The sequence below is a fragment of the Heloderma suspectum genome, chromosome 5 (assembly GCF_057233095.1).
Source record: "Heloderma suspectum isolate Gila_16-S chromosome 5, 16-S_ref, whole genome shotgun sequence".
Lineage (NCBI taxonomy): Eukaryota > Metazoa > Chordata > Lepidosauria > Squamata > Helodermatidae > Heloderma > Heloderma suspectum.
The window spans coordinates 42,583,343-42,603,887 of record NC_139462.1 but is presented as its reverse complement, the minus strand read 5'-3'; the positions used below and the strand labels follow the sequence as shown (position 1 = coordinate 42,603,887).

Here is a 20,545-nt window from a genome sequence, read left to right as displayed (position 1 = left end):
CTGAGTTCATCTGGATTTGGTCTTTCCAAGCTTGCTTTAAAAATGTTGAAAAGAACCTTGAGTTTTATTCTGAGAATTCTCTGCAACAACCTGTAAAAATAGAGCTAACCTTGAGGAAAGGCAGGGGTGGGAAGAGGGAGGTCTCGCCCATCACTACTTATATTCATAGAAGTCATGAAAGCAATCTTTTTCTGATCACAGACGAGCAGCCACGATCTGCCATAACTCCCCTCCCGCAGGAGTCCCGCCCCCCTTTCGTGAACAGTATTTTGCATGGGAAAGTTGGCTGCAAAGTCCACCTTGTCTCTGAGACAAAGGGAAATTTGTTATTGATTACAAATGCCCAGTAAATGCAGGAGTCTGGCTGTGCTCTCTTTTGTTTTCCACATTGAAACTCCATTAGCAGACTACAGCAAAATGCTACTCCAGGGAATATGTTACTGAGAGATCATTGTGTTTCTTAGATATTTGGGGGTGGGGGGATCTTTCCGCCACAGCTTTCCTTCCTCATAACACCATCCAAAGCGTGTCATAATGACTATGACTGTTTAGCACGTCTTTTCCTAACTGCACTGGTGACATTAGTACATTTACATTTCCCCTACACAATGTATATTTCTTGTTAACCCAGGAGTGATTCCACTGGAAACAGAAGCAAAATATGATAACCACTTACTGCTCTTGCTATCTCTGCTAACTGTGTAATTAATTCATTTTCCATGTACACCTAATTTTAGTTAATCCAGTGCATACAAGTTGGTGAGTAACGAATCCTTAAATAGACTGGATCCACATAAAGTGAGATAAAGAACATTTATTGATAAAACAGGGACATAGCGGTCATGAAAGTTAATTTTATATCTCTATATGAATTATTCTTTATGTTGTTCATACTTGAAAGAGATACCACTATCTGAAAAGCCATAATCATGTAAAAGAGAAATAAAATGAGGATGTAGAAAAGATAGGAGGAGAAATCGTATTTCCTTCAAATAAAAGTTCAACGTATCAGTGCCACTTACTCTGAGTTATGATTCATACAAAGCTGGAAGACTATGAATTATCATGACATTTTAAACAAATAATAATTCAACTTTGAGATAACTGGAGATATCTACACTTTGGGGGGTATTTAAGACATTCACTAGTGATCTCTTTTGACTTGAAAGTAGAATTTTCTGGGGATGGAGGCCAAAGGTTTCACAAAAGTCCCCCGCTCACTTTTTTTTTTCCTTTCACCACCTGTTCATAGTCCTGCATAGTCCTACACAACATAGACAGTGAGATGATCCTTGAAGCTAAATCAGTGTGAAGGAAATGCTTCTCCTTATACCTTCATTCTGGCCTCTCGGTGTGTCTGTGTGTGTGGGGGAAGGGATTAAAAATAGACTTTCATTCAGCTCTCTCCTTCCCACCCTTCTCGCTACTGCCATATTCCCATGATAGTACCTGTTGGAAGGAAGGAAGGAAGGAAGGAAGGAAGGAAGGAAGGAAGGAAGGAAGGACAAATTACTGCAGCTGAATCGTGGATGGGTAAACTAAACAAAATAAAAATAACACCACACCCTCAAAAGTTACCCCAAAGTCTTAAGAATTTCTTAAGCACCCTGGGCTTTCACACCCCCTTTTACCACTCTCCCTAGCCACAGAAATCTGCCAAAAGTGTTGGTTAAAGAGCATTAAGATTGGCCCTACTCAAAAGCCCTAAACAGCCTGGATCCAGAATACAGGAGGGGCCATTTCTTCCTGTACCAGTTGCCTGCTCATTAAGATCAAGTGATATCTGTTTTCCATTGTGATGGAACACTTGTGTTTAAATTTTGAGGCTTGGATCAATGGGATCCCTGCCATTGTGTTTCATAAATTCTCAAATAGACCTCAGTTACGGAATACTGTCTCAACTATAAAATCTTTAACTCCTGCCACACACATAAGCCATTTGTTGTTGTTGTTGTTGTTCAGTCGTTCAGTCGTGTCCGACTCTTCGTGACCCCATGGACCATAGCACGCCAGGCCTTCCTGTCCTGCGCTCTCTCCCGGAGCATGCTCAAGTTCATATTCATTGCATCGGTGATGCTATCCAGCCATCTCATCCTCTGCCATCCCCTTCTCCTTTTGCCTTCAGTCTTTCCCAGCATCAGGGTCTTTTCCAGAGAGTTTTCTCTTCGCATTAGGTGGCCAAAATATTGGAGCTTCAGCTTCAATATCTGTCCTTCCAATGAGCATTCAGGGTTGATTTCCTTTAGGATGGACTGATTTGACCTCCTTGCAGTCCAGGGGACTCGTAAGAGTCTTCTCCAGCACCACAGTTCGAAAGCTTCAATTCTTCGGCGCTCAGCCTTCCTTATAGTCCAGCTCTCACAGCCATACATTACTACTGGGAAAACCATAGCTTTGATTAGACAGACCTTTGTCGGCAAGGCGATGTCTCTGCTTCTTACTATGCTGTCTAGGTTTGCCATAGCTTTCCTCCCAAGGAGCAAGCGTCTTTTAATTTCATGGCTACAGTCACCATCTGCAGTGATCTTGGAGCCCAGGAAAGTAAAATCTGTCACTGCTTCCATTTCTTCCCCTTCTATATGCCAGGAAGTGATGGGGCCAGATGCCATGATCTTAGTTTTTTTTAATGTTGAGTTTCAAACCAGCTTTTGCATTCTCCTCTTTCACCCTCAACAAGAGGCTCTTTAGATCCTCTTCGCTTTCTTCCATTAGGGTGGTATCGTCTGCATATCGGAGGTTGTTGATAATTCTCCCAGCAATCTTAATTCCGACCTCTGATTCATCCAACCCGGCATTTCTCATGATGAACTCTGCATATAAGTTAAATAAGCAGGGTGACAATATGCAACCTTGTCATACTCCTTTCCCAATTTTGAACCAATCGGTTGTTCCATGTCTGGTTCTTACTGTTGCTTCTTGACCCTCGTACAGGTTTCTCAGGAGACAGGTAAGGTGGTCTGGTATTCCCATCACTTTAAGAATTTGCCACAGTTTGTTGTGATCCACACAATCAAAGGCTTTAGCGTAGTCAATGAAGCAGAAATAGACGTTTTTCTGGAATTCTCTCGCTTTCTCCATGATCCAGCGAAAGTTGGCGATTTGATCTCTAGTTCCTCTGCCTCTTTGAAACCCCGCTTGTACTTCCGGTAGTTCTCGGTTCGCATACTGCTGAAGCCTAGCTTGTAGGATTTTGAGCATCACCTTGCTGGCATGTGAAATTAGCGCAATTGTGCGGTAGTTTGACCACTCTTTGGCGTTGCCCTTCTTTGGAATTGGAATGTAAACTGACCTTTTCCAGTCTTGCGGCCATTGTTGAGTGTTCCAAATTTGTTGGCATATTGAATGCAGCACTTTAACAGAATAATCTTTTAGGATTTTAAATAGCTTAGCTGGAATACTGTCATCTCTGCTAGCTTTGTTGTTACTAATGCTTCCTAAGGCCCACTTGACTTCACTCTCGAGGATGTCCGCCTCAAGTTCAGTGACTGCACTCTCCTGGCTATCAGGGACATTAAGATCTTTCCTGTATAGTTCTTCTGTGTATTCTTGCCACCTCTTCTTAATCTCATCTGCTTCTGTTAGGTCCCTGCCTACCTTAGAGAAACTCAGTAGCTTAGTTCCTGTGGCATAGCATGGGACCAATACCGCCAATGGAGAGCGGCTCAGAAGATGAACAAAATTAAGATTTTTATTAAGGGAATTATTTACATAACAGAATAAAAAGACGCTTTTCAACTAATACGTTGAGATTGCTTAAATGTACTCAATATGCTTGGTTACCATTCCTAATACATAAGAGATCCTTCCCCACCTTTAAAAAAAAAGGTCTCAACAGTTTTTTTCTCAGACCAGATTTCTCTAAACTTCACCCCAGCCAATTCCTCCCAACTAGGAACAGATGCAGCACCGCTGACTTCCTCTGCTTCAAGCTCTTCCTGCTCCTTCTGGCTTCTAGGATAATTCTGTTTCAAGAACTGCTTCCTAAGCTTGAAACCTTCTGGTACTGGGCTTTGGTGCCAGCTTGGAGCTTCATTACAGCACAGCTTCCTGCTCCCCTCAGCAGCCATCTCTGTTCTCCAGGTCTTTTTCCAGCATTGTTCTCTCAGACTGGAAGTCTTTCTCCTTTCTTAGCTCTGAGCTCTCCTCTCTTCCACCACCATCTTTCTTCTACCCAACCACCAACTCTCTCCAACTGCCAACCACATACTGACTTCTCCAACTGACCTTTTTCAATCTCCTGGCCAGAACCTCTGACCAATCATGTTTTTAATGGATCTTCTAACTCCCAACCTAATTTGTTGACACCTTGACCAATCCAAATTGTAGTTTTTATCTGTTACCTGTATAAATAAAGGCAGCTTTAGGCATTTTCAAACTGTTAGTTTGAAGCCTCCCTTCCATAGCAACCATAAGTAAGGCAGCCCAATACACAGAAACAAAGTTAAGCTTCTGACCTGTTGTTGTTGTTTATTCGGTCAGTCACTTCCGACTCTTCGTGACTTCATGGATCAGCCCATGCCAGAGCTTCCTGTCAGCCATCGCCACCCCCAGCTCCCCCAAGGTCAAGTCCATCACCTCCAGAATATCATCCAATCTTGCCCTTGGTTGGACCCTCTTCTTTTTGCCTTCCACTTTCCCTAGCATCAGCATCTTCTCCAGGGTATCCTGTCTTCTCATTACATTATGTGGCCTAAGTACTTCAGTTTTGCCTTTCATATCATTCCCTCAAGTGAACAGTCTGGCTTGATTTCCTGGCGTATGGACTGGTTTGATCTTCTTGCAGTCCAAGGCACTCTCAGAATTTTCCTCCAGCACCACAGTTCCAAAGCATCTATCTTCCTTCACTCAGCCTTCCTTATGGTCCAGCTCTCGCAGCCGTAGGTTACTACGGGGAATACCATTGCTTTAACTATGTGGACCTTTGTTGTCAGTGTGATGTTTCTGCTCTTAACTATTTTATCAAGATTTGTCATTGCTGTCCTCCCAAGAAGTAAACATCTTCTGATTTCCATGCTGCAGTCAGCGTCTGCAGTAATCTTTGCACCTAGAAAGACAAAGTCTGTCACTGCCTCCACGTTTTCTCCCTCTATTTGCCAGTTATCAATCAAGCTGGTTGCGATCATCTTGTTTTTTTTGAGGTTGAACTGCAACCCAGCTTTTGCACTTTCTTCTTTCACCTTCGTCATGAGGTTCCTCAGCTCCTCCTCGCTTTCAGCCATCAAAGTCGTATCATCTGCATATCTGAGATTGTTAATGTTTCTCCTAGCGATTTTAACTCCAGCCTTGGCTTCTTCAAGCCCAGCATGTCGCATGATGTGTTCTGCATACAGGTTGAATAGGTAGGGTGAGAGTATACAACCCTGCCGTACTTCTTTCCCAATCTTAAACCAATCCGTTGTTCCGTGGTCTGTTCTTACCATTGCTACTTGGTCATTATACAGATTCCTCAGGAGGCAGACAAGATGACTTGGTATCCCCATCCCACCAAGAACTTGCCACCATTTGTTATGATCCACACAGTCAAAGGCTTTAGAATAGTCAATAAAACAGAAATAGATGTTTTTCTGAAACTCCCTGGCTTTCTCCATTATCCAGCGGATATTGGCAATTTGGTCTCTAGTTCCTCTGCCTTTTCTAAACCCAGCTTATACATCTGGCAATTCTCGTTCCATGAATTGCTGGAGTCTACCTTGCAAGATCTTGAGCATTACCTTACTGGCATGTGAAATAAGTGCCACTGTTCGATAGTTGGAACATTCTGTGGTGCTTCCCTTTTTTGGTATGGGGATATAGGTTGATTTTTTCCAATCTGTTGGCCATTCTTGTGTTTTCCAAATTTGCTGGCATATGGCATGCATCACCTTGACAGCATTATCTTGTAGGGATGGACAAAAGTCCCTTACCTGGTCCCGCAGCTTGCTTCGCGGTGAGGGGGAGGCGCTCCGTCCCTCCCCCCAAAATTCTGGGCAGGGGGGAAGGCGCCCCATCCCTCCCCGCCGAAATTCTGGCTGGGGGGGAGGCCCCCCGTCCCTCCGGCCGTGAATCCTCTGCTCCTGCCAGGACGCAAATGGCGGTGGCCGTAGCCACCGCCGTTTGCGTCCCTGCAGTCAGCCGTGATAGGCTACGTAAATGTTTACGTAGCCTATCACGGCTGACTTTGGAAAAAAATTTAAAAAGTGCGTACGCAAATGGCGACGCTGCCATTTGCGTTCCTTATTTGGGCATGTGTAGTCTACGTAGACATTTACGTAGACTACGGCGAAAATAAGGGCAACGCAAATAGCATTGCCCTTATTTTCGCCGTAGTCTACGTAAATGTTTACTTAGACTACACGTGCCCAAATAAGGAACGCAAATGGCGGCGCCCATGGGCGCCGCCATTTGCGTACGCACTTTCCCCCCCCAAAGTCAGCCATGATAGGCTACGTAAACATTTACGTAGCCTATCACAGTGTTTTTTGAAAATCTAGCCGTGATAGGCTACGTAAATCTTTACGTAGCCTATCACGTTTGTTGTTGTGTTTTTTTTACTTGGAAATGGCGGTGGCGGCAGCCGGTCGGGAGTCGGTCGGGAGCCGCTGCAAGGCCAGCCGCTGGTCGGGACATTCGCGCAAGGTAAGTCCCATCCGGGGGGGGGACCGTTTCTCCACCAATTTCGGGGGGCCAAATGCGTTGGCATTCGGCCTCCCGGAGATTCGTGGAGAAATTCTCCGACATCCAGATTTTAAACAGTTCAGCTGGGATACCGTCATCTCCTGCTGCCTTGTTATTAGCAATGCTTCTTAAGGCCCATTCAACCTCACTCTTCAGGATGTCTGGCTCTAGCTCATTGACCACGCCGTCAAACCTATCCCCGATATTATTATCCTTCCTATACAGATCGTCCGTATATTCTTGCCACCTTTTCTTGATCTCTTCTGCTTCTGTTAGGTCCTTGCCATCTTTGTTTTTGATCATACCCATTTTTGCCTGGAATTTACCTCCGATGTTTCTAATTTTCTGGAAGAGGTCTCTTGTCCTTCTTATTCTATTCTCTTCTTCCACTTCCGCGCATTGCTTATTTAAAAACAATTCCTTATCTCTTCTGGCTAACCTCTGGAATTTTGCATTACATTATAACCTCACTCAGAAGTCATGCACAGAACACAAACACCACAAATCAATCAGTACAGTGTTACTTCAACTCACCTATGGTGGAAGCATGGTTCCTTCTCAGTGGCTGTAGAAATAATATGGACCACCTTGTCTTCTACTGGTTAGTGAATAATGTTATAATTTAAGCAGGCGTTTAACATGTCTAGTAGACATTTTATCTAAAGATTGTGTTTTACCTGCTGTGCCTGCTTTGTTGTGTTCTGTTTGATACGGTTTTATTGTGATTTTAATCAGCTAAGCCACTTTTGGTGATACATACGCATTAGAAAGGAGATATATTCCATTTGGATGCTTTCTTTTCATCATTTTTTATTATTGTTTTTATTTGATTGTTTCCATTCCCTCTGATAATTGTCCCATTCTTCTGCTTGTTGGTTAGGATCCAAAGTGCTTTTGAGCTCTCTGCTTCTCACCCTGGACTCTATAGCCCCCTGAAAATCTTCCTTGCAGACTGGAGAGCCTCTAGAGAAATGCATGGAGATTCACTTGGAAGGGGAAACCCACAGATTCCCTGTGTGTACGTGGAAGACCTTTGGGTGTTTGCGTGGAGCTCTAAGGATCCTGTCCATAATCTTTGCAGTGACATAGACAAAAATGTACTCTCCAGTTTAGACTTCTCCAACTTAGTGCTGTCCAGATGTGTTGGCCTGCAACTCCCAGCATTCCTGACCACTGGCCTATTTGCTAGGAATGATGGGACACATCTGGTTGGGGAATGCCACTGTAGCTGATATGTGTACTAATAAGAAGAACATAAGAAGAGTCATGCTGGATCAGACCAAGGGTCCATCTAGTCTAGCATTCTGTTCACACAGTGGCCAAGCAGCTGTCAACGGAAAACCCACAAGTGGAACAGAAGTGCAACAGTACCTTCCTATCCATGTTACCCAGCAACCTGTGTACATAGGGGTACCACCTCTGATACTACAAGTAGCATATAGCCATCAGGACTAGTAGCCTTCTCCTCCAGGAATTTGGCCAATACCCTTTTAAAACCATCCAAATTGGTGGTCCTCACCACATCTTGTGGTAGTGAATTCCATAGTTTAACAATGTGCTGTGTGAAGAAGTACCTCCTTTTTGTTGTTTATTCGGTCAGTCGCTTCCGACTCTTTGTGACTTCGTGGACCAGCCCACGCCAAAGCTTCCTGTCAGTCGTCGCCACCCCCAGCTCCCCCAAGGTCCAGTCTGTCACCTCCAGAATATCATCCATACATCTTGCCCTTGGTCAGCCCCTCTTCCTTTTGCCTTCCACTTTCCCTAACATCAGCATCTTCTCCAGTGTGTCCTGTCTTCTCATTATGTGGCCAAACCTGAATCTCCCACCAATCAGCTTCATGGGATGACCCCAGGTTCTAGTATTATGAGAGAGGGTGAAAAATATATCCCTATTTACATTCTCCTCACCATGCATAATTTTATACACCTCTATCATGACTCCCCTTACCCTCTTTTTCTCCAAGCTAAACAATCCCAACTGGTTTTAACCTTGTCTCATAGGGGAGATGCTCCAGCCCCTTGATCATTTTAGTTGCCCTTTTCTGCACTTGTTCCAGCTCTATATCTTTTTTTAGGTGTGGTGACCAGAAGTGGACACAGTATTCCTAGTGTGGCCGCACCATGGATTTGCATAGGGGCAGTATGATATTGGCAGTTTTATTCTCAATTCCTAATTATAGCTAACATGGAGTTTGCCTTTTTTTACAGCAGCCACACACTGGATTGACATTTTCAGTGAGCTGTCCACCACAACCTCAAGATCTCTTCCTTGGATGGTCACCAGTAGCTCAGATCCCATCAGGCTATACTTGAAGTTGGGATTTTTTTTGCCCCAACCTGCATCACTTTACACTTGCTTACATTGAATCCCATTTGCCATTTGGATGCCCATTCTTCCAGTTTGGAGAGATGCTTTTGGAGCTCCTCACAATCCCTTTCTGTTTTAACCACCCGAAATAATTTGGTGTCATCCACAAACTTGCCCACTTCACTGCTTACTCCTAATCCCTGATCATTTATGAACAGGTTGAAAAGCATTGGTCCTAATACAGAACTCTGTGGGACCCTACTATTTATTTACTTCTCTCCGTTGGAAGAATTTACCCCTTATTCCTACTCTTTAACCAGTTACTGATCCATAAGGACCTTTCCTCTTATTCCATGACTGCCAAGTTTGCTCAGGAGTCTTTGGTGACTGGAACTGTGTAATTCCACACTTTCTATATATTGATCTTACAGCTCAAATGTAAGATGGGATCTAGCATACATTCCTCAGTCCAGTTATGTCCTGTATCTTTTTAAAAAAACTTATTTCTAGCAGCAGTTATTTCAAAATGGGGATATGCCTGTGAGGCTGTGACTGACCAGAAGATGAGGACTCAAATCATGACTATTTCATATGATATATGTTGCACTCAGAAAACCATTATGGAGGTCACACATGGCTAAATCAATGCATTTTCCCCAAAACACACTTAAGCAAGCAAGCAGGAAAGGTCAGGGCCCTGCTTCTCTGTATTTTGAAGGATGAAGCTGTTATCTATGCATGTGCTGCACTTTAGTAACTTTCATGATTTTTTTTTGTATTTTGCATCTGGGAAGAAAGGTCATGACTCCAAAATGTGTCATATGAAGCAACCTAATCCTTCTCTCCCTAGCAGTGTGTATCCATAAATTTGGGGGAATATGCTTGTTGTGGGTGAAGTTTGGATCATAGGATTATGGGGCTGGGTTAGAAGAAGAAGGTGCCAAGGGTCTTAAATCAGGGATTTTTCAGCAGAACATCTGAAGCTGCCTTAGACCTACAGGTGCAATTCTATGCATGTTCAGAAAAAAAAAAGCTGTATAATTCCCAGATGCCCCAGTCAGTTAGGCTGACTGAAGGGATGCTGGGAGTTGCAGGGCTTTTTTCCATCTAAACGTGCGTAGGATCGTGCCCTAGCCCACTTTTGATCTATCTAGGCCAGTATTGTCTCCTCTGACTGATAGCAGCTCTGCGGGTGACCTGCAGATCTCTCCCATCACCTGCCACTTGATCATTTGGCTGGGTATGCCAGTGCTTGAACTTGAGTCCTTCTGTAGGCATTACTTAGGCTCCACCCCACTACTGAACTATGGCCTTTCCCAAGGCCTTTCTCTCTGTACTGCCTTGGTAGCTTGCTAGAGGAAAGAGGTACCAGTATTATATCTGGTATCCTTGGCTTCCATGCGCCACTGTGGACAACCAAAGAGCAGGCTTGCAGCTATCAACCCAGGATCAGTCAGGTGAAAGGATGGACCTGTAGGACTCCACCTTGTCCTATCAAGCTTCTGTCCTTGCTTGGATAAATACCAAACTGATCTCAGACTCACCACTTACTTGCTGACCTGCTTAACTGATTAACTGCCTGCTTAGTTGATACCTCCTTTTTTTCAGTCCGCCAGTCCCTGTCAGTAGCATTGGGTACTTTGGCAATTGTATCTAAAAAGCATGCACGTACGTATGCAAGCCCTCAGTTCTATCAGTCCTGATCCTGGCAATGGGGGTGGGGGGTAGCATCAAGATGGAGTAGTCATTGCAAAATAATGGCCATGCTGGCTAGGAATTGCAGTCCAACACATCTAAAGGCCACCAGATTAGGGAAGATTGTTGCCTTAGATTGTTGTCTGGCTTAGAATGTTGTCTTCCACCTGGGAGCAAGCAAAGAAAGAAATCCTTTTCTCAAGTGGTCATAAGCAGCACTCACTCTTGACAACTGAACAGAGCAATTAGGAACGACGTGCTCCTGCAGCCACCTGGTTGCATTTCCCAAAAGGCGCATCCGTGCCAGTGTAGAACTAATCCACATTCACAAGGGAAACTTTTTGCAGGCACATTGTACCTTTCAGGATTGTAAACAAATTATATGACTCTCTAGTACCATTCCAACATTCGTCACACCTTAGGGGTGGGGGCGGGAAACAACACTTGTCGAAAATAAATGGATTAGAACTGGCTTAGATGCTGCTCTGCTGCTGCTGCTCTTGATCCCACCACATTAACAGAGCAATCTGTGGATATAAAAGTCAAGGTGTGACAGGCCCTGAAAACTACAGGCAGACCATGTGATTCAACAGGGAAAATGAACTGAAAATCTCTTGTGAAATCCAATCCAAATTGTACAGCAAATAAAGACAATGTAATAATTGCCATTGTCTTTCCTTTAAAAAAGAAAAAGTCTTCCCATGCAGATTATACATTTGCAGAAATGCATCCTTGGAGAACAAAAGAGGTAATCCGATGATAGAACACTCCAAATAACAGCAACCTCTATAACTCCAGGTTGGAAATACAGCTGTTACCATCTAGTGAGATCCTCCTGCGACTACAACTAACAAATATTTATCTGTTTACCTTTCAGATCAGCATCTTCATGACTCACTTGTCTAACTATGGGAATGACCGGCTAGGTTTATACACCTTTGTCAATCTGGCCAGCTTTGTTCAAAGCTGGACCAATCTGAAGCTGCAGACCCTACGTCCAGTTCATCTGGCTCACAAGTACTTTGACCTCTTCCCTGAGCAAAAAGACCCACTCTGGCAGGTAACACCCAGCTAACTGAACAGCATGAGCCCTGCATACAATTACAATCTTGTTGCAGGGAAGACTGTTGGGGGGAAATTAGAGAAGCAGTGTCTACCAATTAAGATGTTTTAATCGGTTTTAAATGACCTGCTAGGTTCATTTAATTTCCTTTTCAAAGTCAGCAATTTGGCCTAGGAATACATTAGCTAACAGATAAGGAACTGGCTGTCACATTACCTTCATTAACACCTGCCTAGAGCTAGTGTGTAAAATATCAGCTATTAGCTTGGCATTTATGAGAGAGAGAGAGATTCCCTCTTCTCTTTTTTTTTCCTGATGCATTGTTTTGCATTAATTTGTTTTGATGAACAACCAGTTAGATGACTACAGATGGATAAAGCAGACAATCCATGTTATGATGTGGAATCACTGAAACTCCAATCACTGCAAGCAAAGTAAGGCCAAAACAGACATTATTTTAAATGTGTATCTAACAGCCATGCCTTTCCCTCCTCATTTTTACTCTAGTGTAGGTGCAGATGGCCTGTTCCAGATCTTAAAAGTCCCTCCCTTACTGCCCATGATCAAAGGCCCTGATCCAGATCGGGGGCCCTGAACCTAATCTAGAGTAAAAAAACATTAAAACAGCATAGCTGCCACAGACACATATTTAAAGTAATGTCTGTTTTGGCATTGAGCAGGGGGTTGGACTCCTGCATTGAGCAGGGGGTTGGACTCGATGGCCTTGTAGGCCCCTTCCAACCCTACTATTCTATGATTCTATGGCCCCTAAGGGATGGGAGGCATTTGTCTTTCTGTTCTTTGTTTATAAGTAGTAAGAAAAGGTACATGAGTCATTTGTCGAGGAGTGGCGTCTGTCACCCTTTGTACCATGAGAAAGATATACAGAAAGATATATACCTCCAAAGCTGCCATTTAGTGGGATAAAACATACTGAAACATATTCTCCCCACAAGGCAAATAGCAGCTTCATGGGTTGGGGGTGATTTCAACTGGGTGGGGGAAATGTTATGGGAGGGTGGGTTTAAAAACTCTCCTTCAGTGCTGCAGTTCCCAATCTTAATTGAGCTTCTCCATGTCTGGGTTTGTCACTTTAAAATACAGCAGGGCTTGCAGTCATGGATCTCCTCCTGTCTGAAGTAGTGAAACCCTCAGCGTGAATGGTAGGGACGTGTGTCCATTCCTTAAATGACTGAAAAAGAAAATGAGTGCACCCACACTCATTTCCAAATTGTTTCTATGGGAAATGAATGACAATGCAGAAAGAAATGGGAGAAATGAATGAAAATCCTTTGGTTTCATTTCTCCCATTTGTTTCTCAAGGGAGGCGTTTCTGAAACTGACAAGAGACATTGCATTGTTTGTTTTGTTTTTACAAATTAATACAAATGGATACATCCAGGGGACACTCTGTAGAGAGGACCGGAATCTTGGGATGCTCTGAAAGTGTCAAGATATCAAGAACTGTCCATTCTGAAGCATAAAGCAATGGGAAGCTTAGAGGATGTCACAATTTTTGCTTATAAAATGGGTACCTTCTGTCCAATCTGTCTGAAACTTGGGGAAAATAGTGCAATACCTGAAGATGTTGTGCCATTTGGATAGAAAATTCCAGAGTTACAGACAGGCTGGGTCTCCACTGAAATCCATTTAGAAAGTAACAAGAAATGAACAATGAAAGAAACTCCAAAGAAAGAGAAATTAAACGAATGAGAAAATAACAAATGGAAATGTACCGAATGGGGCTTCCAGAAACAAAACAAAAAAATGAAATGAAATGAAAAAAGTTCAAGTCCGCATCCCTAATAGATAGCACTGGGAAAGATGAAACAATAGTCTGATTTGATACAAGGAAGTTCCTTATATCCCTGAAAGGGAAATTTCACATTGCCATTTATATTGCTGTGAGAAATCAGAAAAGATTACCCACTTGCTTTTAAGCCATTATGCTTGTAGACTGTAATAAAGGTATAGGATCAGTACCATCTGAATATCAAGCCCACTGTATTTAGCACACCAGGATTCCTTACGATTGCAGTTCCAGCATGATAATTCTTTTGAAGGGCTTCCTTTCATTTTCTGCTCACATTTTATTTCTCATTGGTGCATGGTGGAAAGCTAAATTGCTAAATAACCTCGAGCTGTGATGTGTTTAGGGATGTCAGAGAATTCCGCCATGGATCTCGGTGAGGCCGAATGGTAGTGCATTCGGCCCCCCCAAAATCCGTGGCGGAACGATGCCCCCTGCCCCTTCACCCCATGAAATGGGCCCGGAACGGAGCACCTACCTGCTGCCATCCATGCTGCATTGCGAATGGCGGCCGCGTATGTCGCCGCCATTCGCTTCTTCCATATAGCCATGATAGGCTACGTAAATACTTATGTAGCCTATCACGGCTAATGCAGGGATGCCATGATTTGTGTCCCTGCGGAAGCCATGATAGGCTGCGTAAGTATTTACGTAGCCTATCACAGCAAAAAAAAGGGAACGCAAATGGCGGCCACTGTACCGCCGCCATTTGCGTTTGCTGTTTGTTTGGTTTTTTGCCATGATAGGCTACGTAAATATTTATGTAGCCTATCACGGCAAAATACAGGGACGCAAATGGCGGCGGCTACGGCAGCTGCCATTTGTGTCCCTGCAGGCTGCCCAGCAGCCAGATGTCTGGCTGTGGGCGGCCCCGGCCAGTGGCTCCACAGAATCTCCACAGAGCAGAGCCAGCCGGAGAGAATTTCGGGGGGAGGGATGGAGCGCCTCCCCCCCCACCACGAATGTCATCCTTTGAAAAGGTAAGTGACTTTCGTACATCCCTAGATGTGTTCCCTTTTTAATGCCATTGTACAAATGTTAAATGTTGCCAAACACATTATGTTGGAAAAATGTGTGCTACATGACTTTGATGTGGTGAAATGTACGTTTATATGACCATACCATTTGTAGTTTATTCTTTTAAAAGAACAAATAAAACCAGGCAAATGGCAGATTTCTAGTGATCAAAGGTCAGAACTGACAACTGGAGATGTACAGATTTCATTAAATCCATTCTGTCTGAGTTTTGTTAATTGTCACGCGTCTTTTGTTCCATTGTCTGCTTATTGATGGAATCAGATTTTTTTTAGGGATGTACGAGAATTCATTCCACTTGCACAAATGCAAATTTGCACAGCCCCCCCCCCCCCGTTAAAAAAAAATCTGTGGAATGTCTCAGAAAAAGCTGATCCGCTGCAGAATCCGCAGGTCAGTTTCATAGAAATCTGAACACATTCCATTGCAGATTTCTCTGACATCCCTACTGGCAACATATGCGCATATATATATATATATATATATATATATAGCACTTTAGGTACAAAAACTGCCTTACAGTGCTTATCTTCCTGACAGCCCGGTGAGATAGAAACTAATATCCCCACTTTACATCTACAGCTGACAGAGAATGGCAGATTAGTAACATGCCCTTTACACATTACAGCAGTGCTATAGAAGACAGTTTCCCAGACTCATCCCGCAGTGCTGATGTAATCATATGGGCCTAACTAGGGAAGGAGGGACTCACCTCCATCCGCCTTCACCGGGCGCTCACTGAACCACCACTGCTGTCACGCCCGCTCGCCGTGCTGTGTAAGCTGCTCAATAGCCCAGCCAGCACATGGTGAGCGCCAAGCAGCCACCCATCCCCTTAGCAAGCTGCCATTTTGCGTAAAAATGGCAGCTCAAGTTTTTCCATAAAAGTAATGTTGCATAAATGGCAGCCGTAAAGGGGCCATTTACGCAACATTACAGGCATACAGTGGTGTGTACATGACCGCTTTATGGCCCCTCGGGAAGGAGAAGGGGAGCTACTGGGCTCTTGCTGACCACACGGCGAATGGCCCAGGAAGTACATGGTGGCTCAGCAGACAGGGACCAGGAGGCCAAGCAGGGGACTCTCAGACTCCTGTGACAAACCTAGGTCTAACTGATCTCATGGGTCTTCCCATCAAAGTTCTGTGTGAAAGATCAATACAGTCAGCCCTGCTCACATTGTTGTGGACCTCGAAACATTGCAGAGTATCATGGGGCAAACTCATGTAAAACCAGTTCCCATAGAACGGCTGTAATCTCTAAAATGCCCCACGGTCTGCAGCTGAAGTAGAACTGAATTCAGCAAAATTGGAAGCTGCCTGATCCTGAGTTAGCCAACTGGTCCGTCTAGCTCAATATTGGCTACACTGACCAAAAGTGGCTCTCCAATTTCAGACAGGGATCCTTCCCAGCCTGCCTCTGTAAGCAAAGGAGACCCTCTGTATGCAAAGCATGTCCTCTGCCACTGAGCTATGGAACCTCCCCAGGTATCTGCAGATGAACTTTAGTACTCGGTGTCTGTATATCCACACCACCACGCTCACTTTTGAGTTTCAGACACAAGCCTAATTGTGTACCTAACTATGTGCACTGATTAATTAATTAAAGAAGTTCATACTACTCCTCCAAAATTCAGAATATTTCATATAATATTGCCAGTCCATTTCAGTTTCCACACTTCCACTGCTTGTTTTTTGCCAGCCTCCATTATTCCTTTGAAATTTTTCAAAAAGATATGCAAAAAGGACGATGCACAATGGTTCTGCTATGAGGTGCACCCCCATCCATCCCAAGGCTAGGGCTCTCATTGCAAGGGCGGGGTTGATATGCACATGGTCACATGCTGCATATACACTCCAGACAGTCTTTCCCCCAGCCTGTGCACGCTGACAAGTTTCTCCACATGCAGTAGTAACTAACCCGTGCTGACCTTTGTGCGCAGAAGGAAAATCACAGAATCCGCTCATCAGTGCTGTGTTGTATGCACAGAACAGAGTCTGCCAGATGGGTGTGAAGGCAGAATGCTAGATTGCTCTGTGCAGTTCTTTTTATGTGGCATTGTTCTGAGAAGGTCAGTGAATTCACTGGAGCGAAGCAAATATTAAAAAAAAAGATTTGAACTTTTACACTTCAGAGATTAACACTCAATGCTGTAATGTATATTGAGCTGTTCAGTTGTGATTTGTCAAGCAAACTACATGGTCGTGTTTTTCACTCACTAATTGCACACACCAAAACAAGCATTTTCATTTAAGTTTTTCTCCATGGGTGAAATTTCATTCCGCATCTTTGTTTGCTTTGTTTTGAAATACTTATTAATAAATAAAGACTTTAGCTCACGAATGCCTAAGAAAATCAGTATTTTGTTATCAAATAGACCACAGAGAGAGAGAGAGAGAATCTAGAAATCTAGTAAAAGCAAAAATAGTTTAGAGGTATGTTGCATTCTTTTGAAAGGGACATGGTTTTGTAATAAATGAGAAGGTCTATTTATTTAGATTTTAAATGCTTAGACATATAAGGCCCAAAACAGATTTGAAGAACACTTGCTACACTGAACTAAGCATATATCACTTTTTAAAAATCTAAGTTAGTATTGGTGAGTGAGTCGTGGACAATTTCTTCTGTGAATCAGTCTGTTTAACTTCTGTGGCTTGCTTGACTGCCATAGTCAAGCTAACTGATAGCACCACCATAATTTCAGCACAACTGGCCACTTTTACCAACAAGCTCCAGCCAATCTTACAACAGTGTGGTGACCTAACAGGGGCAAGATTATGCTTCCAAGACAGAGGTGCACAACTTGCAGCCCTTTACTGTTTGCAGCCTTTACTATCCAGACCCAACTGCTACCAAATTCCCCATCACCATATTTTCCCACTCCCGCCCCCAGAAATCCACATAGCGATCACTCTTTCTCTGCCACTCCTAGTAATGAGAAAAGAGCTCTCTGTACTGAGGTCACTGGTGTGTGTGTGCACGTGCATCTGTTTGTGCATACATGCATGTAGACCCTGAGCCCAAGCCCTTGGGGCTGAAAAGGTTGTGCACCCTTGTTCTAGGAGATGGAATTCGAGCTGCCATTTGGGGGCATCCCAAACTAGGGATGTCAGAGAATTCCGCCACGGATCACGGATGTCAGAGAATTCCACCACGGAGAATTCCCCCCGAAATCCATGGCGGAACGAAGCCCCCCCGCCCCCCCACAAAAGGCGCGCAAAACGGAGCACTTACCTGCTGCTGTCCACGCTGACTGGCGAATGGCAGCCGCAGCGCGGCTGCCATTCACTTCCTCATCATAGCTGTGATAGGCTATGTAAATAATTACATAGCCTATCACGGCTAATGCAGGGACGCCATTTGCGTCCCTGCAGAGGCCGTGATAGGCTACGTAAGTATTTACGTAGCCTATCACAGCAAGCTAAAAAAAAAAAAAAACAGCATACGCAAATGGTGGCGGCTTCGGCGGCCGCCATTTGCGTTCCCTTTTTTTAGCTGTTTTAGCCTACATAAATATTTACCTAAGCTATTACAGCGAAAAAAAAAGGGGAACGCAAACAGCGTAGTGGGCGCTATTTGCGTTCCTTTTTTCCCTTGCCGTAATAGCTTACGTAAATATTTACATAGGCTAAAACGGTGAAAAAAAAGGAATGCAAATGGCGCCCACTACGCTGTTTGCGTTCCCCTTTTTTTTCGCCGTAATAGCTTACGTAAATATTTATGTAGGCTAAAACAGCGAAAAAAAGGGAATGCAAATGGTGGCCTCCGTAGCCACCACCATTTGCGTACGCTGTTTTTTTTGGGGGGGGGGGTTGCCTGCAGGCTTCCCAGCGGCCAGATGTCTGGCTGCGGGCGGCCCTGGCCGGTGGCTCCGCGGAATCTCCGTGGAGCGGAGCCGTCCGGGTTAGGATTTCAGGGGGAGGTGCGGAGCGCCTCCCCCACCCATGAATCACCCCGTCGAAAAGGTAAGGGACTTTCGTACATCCCTATCCCAAACCACTTACGTCTTATGTTGAAGAACAGTGTGTTTACTGGACTTCAGTGTATTGAGATTGCAGTCTTATGCACACTTGCCTAGGAGTAAGCCCAATGAAAACAATGGACTTCTGAGTAGGCCTGTATAGGATTGCACCACAATTCTGATTACCATTGAAAAAAATCCAACATCTTGCTTTATAAAGATGTATCTTCAAATGTTTTCAGTGCCGTTGTTGAAATATATAGGCAGGCATTTGGCATTCTGTTCAATGTATTTGTTTGTTATTTTATTCATCACTTAATTAAATAAGATTCTCTAAGTGATGTACAAGATCAAGTATAAAACAAAATTATTTACAAAATAAAAATACAACTAACAATGAAATCAAAATCTAGCGTAGCAAAATAAAATAGATGTCAGCACCAATAAAATAACTAAAAACCAATCAAGTAACCATTTTGTTAAAATGTTTCAAAGTGATTTCAATCTGCTCTTTAGCAATTACTGGGATGCTTCATTTAGCATTGTGCACCAAGATCAGCTCTGCTTTCCTATCAGGTCCCAAATCAGGGGGTAGAGGTGCATTCTAGCATAGGAATAAACAAGCATTTTGCTACACAGGACTTTTCAATCATGTGTGTTGAACATTTGAATGCTTTCCAGAAGTAATTTGCTTCTCTCTCAATCAGAATCCATGTGATGACAGACGCCATCGGGATATCTGGTCTAAAGATAAAACGTGTGACCACCTACCAAAATTTCTTGTGATTGGACCCCAGAAAACAGGTAATCAAATAGTGCACTACATAATAAAAATAAATACTTCCCAACATAGTGTTGTCCAGGAAGTGGTGAATTGGAGACTTTGCTCAGCTTCTTAAAAGCCATGAGAAGCAGCCACAGACAGAGATTTTTTTTTTTGCTTTGGACCCCCAAAAAGCCAATGCTTAGCCAAGAGTTGTTGAACCAATTTGCATGACCTTTAGCATGGCAAGATATAAATTGGTGGATTAGTATCCTTTTGGTGAACATTGAATGTTCAATGTAGTGGGCTGAACATCAGATTACTCTACTGTGTCCCAAGACTTGACCACTTGCCAGTATTTTGCAGTGAAGTGGTTCAATATCAGACAATCACTTGGTCATAGATAAACCATTGACCATGTAATGGTCCCTTTTCTTGAGTAATCATTTACATTTACAAATTTGGAAAGTACTATTCAGTCAGCAAACTCCCAAGAGTTGTTGTTTTTCTCTTCAGGTTAATTTTAACTTAAAAGCTTGTGGCATTCTCCAGTGTTGTGACTTTGTTTCCATGTATGCAAAATCCACCGATAGGTTCAAGGAACAATCTCCACAGTAAAAGTCATCCCTGCTGGGCGGGTTTATAAGTGCTCCTCTATTCAACACTGTGAAATTGTCTGATGTCTAGATTTGAAGAGACAACCCTAGTAAATTGGGGGCTAAGAAGTATACACACCAGTACACAAATGGAGAAACTCTTTACTTGAAGGAGTCTCCTGAGTAAAAATAATGCAATATCAAGGCAAAAACAAAATAGCCTGGCTGCTTACATTGCAGTGACAGAGAAGCCAAGGAGGGGGAAAAGGTACTGGGCAAAACAGCAAAAGATTAGTCCTTTAGCAGTATTGTGAGCCAGCACTGGATTAACAAAAGGCCCGAATTACATATTTTAATAAGCGTACACCTAAGATTTTTATGGTTGCACATGAAATTGTGATAAGAAAAACACAAATTTGAAAACACGTATGCACATATGTCATACCAGTGTACTCATCAGAGAACCAGGATTGCCTGCAGCTTCCTGTCAAATGTACACTTAGTTCGCTGCGACATAATGTATAGGAGGGCCCTAACAGTTGTGATCCTCCTGCAGTACTTTGAAACTTCCTGTGGTGCTATAGATCTGCATGGGCTGCATCTATAGATTTCAGGATTGAATCTTTGGAAGTTAATGATTGGCCTGCAGTGCCAAGTAAG

General features: G+C 43.5%; 1 protein-coding gene across 1 annotated transcript in view; it reads left to right on the top strand.

Moving 5' to 3' along the window:
• The window catches only part of NDST4 (N-deacetylase and N-sulfotransferase 4), a 170,464-nt gene that overhangs the window by 132,487 nt on the left and 17,432 nt on the right, over positions 1-20,545 (top strand). Inside the window, exons 6-7 of the mRNA XM_084860251.1 lie at positions 11,535-11,717; positions 19,234-19,330. Coding sequence (XP_084716377.1) covers positions 11,535-11,717; positions 19,234-19,330 — 280 coding nt within the window. The remainder of the gene's footprint in view (positions 1-11,534; positions 11,718-19,233; positions 19,331-20,545) is intronic.